Raw genomic sequence first — 3143 nt, 5'->3', positions numbered from 1 at the left:
CCTGAGGTCTGCCAGGCTGCCAGAGGAATGTCTGATTGCCATCTTATGCCCAATTCCCTGGGGAGCAGGCCTAAGCCAGCAAGTGGTTACCCCCGAGGGGTCCCAGGCTGCGAGAGGGCACAGGCCGGGCTGAGGGGCCCCCCCCCTCCCCCTCGAGTGCACACATTTTTGTGCACCAGGCCTCTAGTAAAAATAGTAAAATAAAATAAAATGTTGCTGCCTCTCAAATTACTCCAAGACGTCATGGCCTAAAAGGACAGAAACGGTTCTTTCTGGTGGTTTTTGTGGGTCAGGAGGACAGCCAGGCCCAGCCAGGCGGGTTCGCCTTCACACGATTCCTGGGCCTCCCCGTGAAAAGGCTCTGCCTGATGCTGCGGGTGAGGCCTTGGCGGGGCTGTCGCCAGAGCACCCAGATGTCTCTCCTTGGGCCTTGGCACCCTCGCCTCCGGCTGGGCTCCAGGGCAGAGGCCAGGAGGAGAGGAGTGCTTGGTTGGAAGTTGTGTGTTTTCATGGCCCGGCCTTGAGGTCACATGCCACACGGGGCGGCAGGGCAGGCGTAGGCACCGCAGACCTGAGGTGGGAGGAGGGCAGCTGCACTGGAAAGACTGCTCGCCCCTCCGACCCCGAGTCAGCAGCCAGCTCAGCCTTCACCCGTTCGAACCTGCAGCAGCCGAAGGCCAGTGCTCCCTCGTGTTCCCTCTACTGCTTGCTGCTGCGGCTCTACCCCACATCCCCGTCTCCCCTCGGGCACCCAGCTCGCGGTCAAATGCCCTTTTAAAGGAGATCCGCTTGTACAGTTCCATCTGCAGGAACTGGCGGCCCCTGTGAATGGGGCTGAGGTGGAACGGGCTCGTTCTAATGAGCCTGTGTTTCTCTCTGAAAGCTTGAACACTTGCCCATTTCTCGTTTTCCTCCTGTTCTGTGTGGAGAAAAATCGTCGACTCTTTGGTTGCATCTCTTGTTCTTTATTCTCTAAATTAGCCTTGTGTTTGCTGTTCCCTTAAGTTCAAGGAAGCGTTCGGAGGGGTTTCCTTGGGAGTGAAGTGTGGGTTGGGGGGTAGGACTGGCCCAGGTCACAGGGCGGCTCAGTCCCCACAGGCGCAGTTTCACCAGCTGGAGGGTTCGAGGGACCGACGCCACCAGCGCTGGGGCCTGCGGGCGGCACGTGCCACAGGCCAGGCCACGGCCAGTGAAACGCAGTCCACACCCACACGGTCCTCGTTCCTTTCAGGGGAGCTCCTGGACGTCTGCGGCTATATCGACCCTGAGTCGCCGGTTGTGCAGCTTGGTTCTAACTTCACTGCGGTCTGTGTGCTCAAGGAAAAATGTGTGGATTATTTACACGTCAACGCGGGCTACATCTTCTGGAAAACAAACCACGTGACGGTTCCCCGCGAGCAGTACACTGTTATCAACAGCACGGCGTCGAGTGTCACCTTCCCAGACTTCTCCCTGTTAAACACCCAGCTCACCTGCAACATCCGCTCTTTCGGGCAGATCGCTCAGAACGTGTATGGGATCAGCATTGTTTCCGGCCGTAAGTTCCCCGCGTCCCTTCCAGGCTCGGCTGTGACTGAATTGCGTTTTCAGTGTGGTGTGTTCATCTCCAGGAGATGCAGGGACTCGCTGGGCCAGTGGGTTTTGGACACATTTGTTTTTAAAAATAAGCTTAGAAGTGGAACTACAATTTCATCTCTAATATGCAGACAAACCTAAGAAACAGTTGTACCTTTTCCCTGAAAGCCAAGGATCTGTCCGTTTTATAGAAACGTCTTTTGACATGAGACGCCCCTCCCCCCAAAAAGAATTGTTGAACTGAAATCTGTGAATTGATCAGAGTCACTCGCAGTCACTTGGTGCCTTAATCTCTAAGAAAACGCGCGCTGAGCAGCCCCGAGAAGGGGAGTGAATGCGGGAGAAAGTCTTTCTGTGTCCGAGCAGAGAAGCGGGCAGGGCCGAGCCAAGACCAGAGCTGTCACCCTGAGCTGTGTGCCGTGTGCTCTGCTCCCAGCAGAGATCAGAACGGCAACAGGAAGAGAACAGAGATGAATCACGGTTTCCACTTAGTTTCCTCTTACTAATATGCAAATGCTCCTCTTTACACGGCACTGAGTGGAGAGTGCGTTATTTAGTCATAAATGATCGTTGGTTAGGTGTAAAAACTGAATATGAACATACTAGTCACTGATGGCTATGATAGAAAAGGTGTGTTACTACCTAGAAAGAAGTCTGAGTTTAAGTAGAGAAGGAATTAATTTTTCGGGCACCAGTCTCGCTATGTCCATACTTTTGCGTGGGCACCTTCTCCTACGTAGTTGAGGGTGTAAACTTCTTGGGCAGGACATGAATTGCATGTTGTTTGTTTATGTGAAGCTTTTTGAAAGTTCTCCGTTTCCCTTTTAGTGCCTCCAGAAAAACCTAAGAACTTGAGTTGCATCGTGAACGAAGGGAAGAGAATGACCTGTCAGTGGGATCCGGGGCGGGAGACGCATCTGGAGACAAACTTCACCCTCAAATCTGAATGGCAAGTCGTTGAAGTTCCTTGTGTCCTGAATGTATCACGCTGACCAGATGCTGGGGTTTTATTTTGTCAGGTAGTGATGTTAAATGCAAACCGAAAACATTGTATGTAACCTGAAATGTTGGAACATCTGAAACATAAAAGTGGGAAGAGGATGCTGAGTCCCTGTGTGCCATGGTCTGGCCTCGGTGATGGTCAGCGCATGGCTTGCATTTTGTGTCGTCCCCCCCCCCCCGGGCAAGCTGGTCTGAGAGGAATCTCAGACGTCATGTCGTCTCATCCATAGTATTCTAGTCGTTTTTCTAAAAGGTAAGGACACTTAAAAACTGCCTCCCACTGTCACACCAAATATGATGGAAAACACTGGAACGCCGTTGCCACAGTCTCAGCGCGCAGTTTCCTCAGTTTGGGTTTATCCTTTTTGTTTTAAAAGAAAACGTGCATGTAGACATGTTCTTAATTGGTGCCTGACGTAAACGTGCGCGTGAAGGCGGAACAACCACCTGAAACTTCCTCTGGCGATAGAGGTCCGAGAGCGGTCACCTGGCCTGCCTGGCGGGGCCGGCTCTGCTGGGTGACACCAATCCTGTCCCGCCCCTCCCCCTGCTCCCTGCACAGGAGG

At 53.1% G+C, this 3143-nt stretch overlaps 1 protein-coding gene across 1 annotated transcript in view; it reads left to right on the top strand.

Annotated features, from left to right (window-relative positions):
- The window catches only part of IL6ST (interleukin 6 signal transducer), a 22664-nt gene that overhangs the window by 1907 nt on the left and 17614 nt on the right, over positions 1-3143 (top strand). The window contains exons 2-3 of the mRNA XM_006761817.2: positions 1232-1537; positions 2404-2524. Of these exons, the coding sequence (XP_006761880.1) occupies positions 1232-1537; positions 2404-2524 (427 nt within the window). The remainder of the gene's footprint in view (positions 1-1231; positions 1538-2403; positions 2525-3143) is intronic.

Source organism: Myotis davidii, unplaced genomic scaffold (assembly GCF_000327345.1).
Source record: "Myotis davidii unplaced genomic scaffold, ASM32734v1 scaffold496, whole genome shotgun sequence".
NCBI classification, from domain to species: Eukaryota; Metazoa; Chordata; class Mammalia; order Chiroptera; family Vespertilionidae; genus Myotis; species Myotis davidii.
The sequence above is the reverse complement of the archived record's forward strand: the minus strand, read 5'-3'. Positions and strand labels throughout refer to the sequence as shown.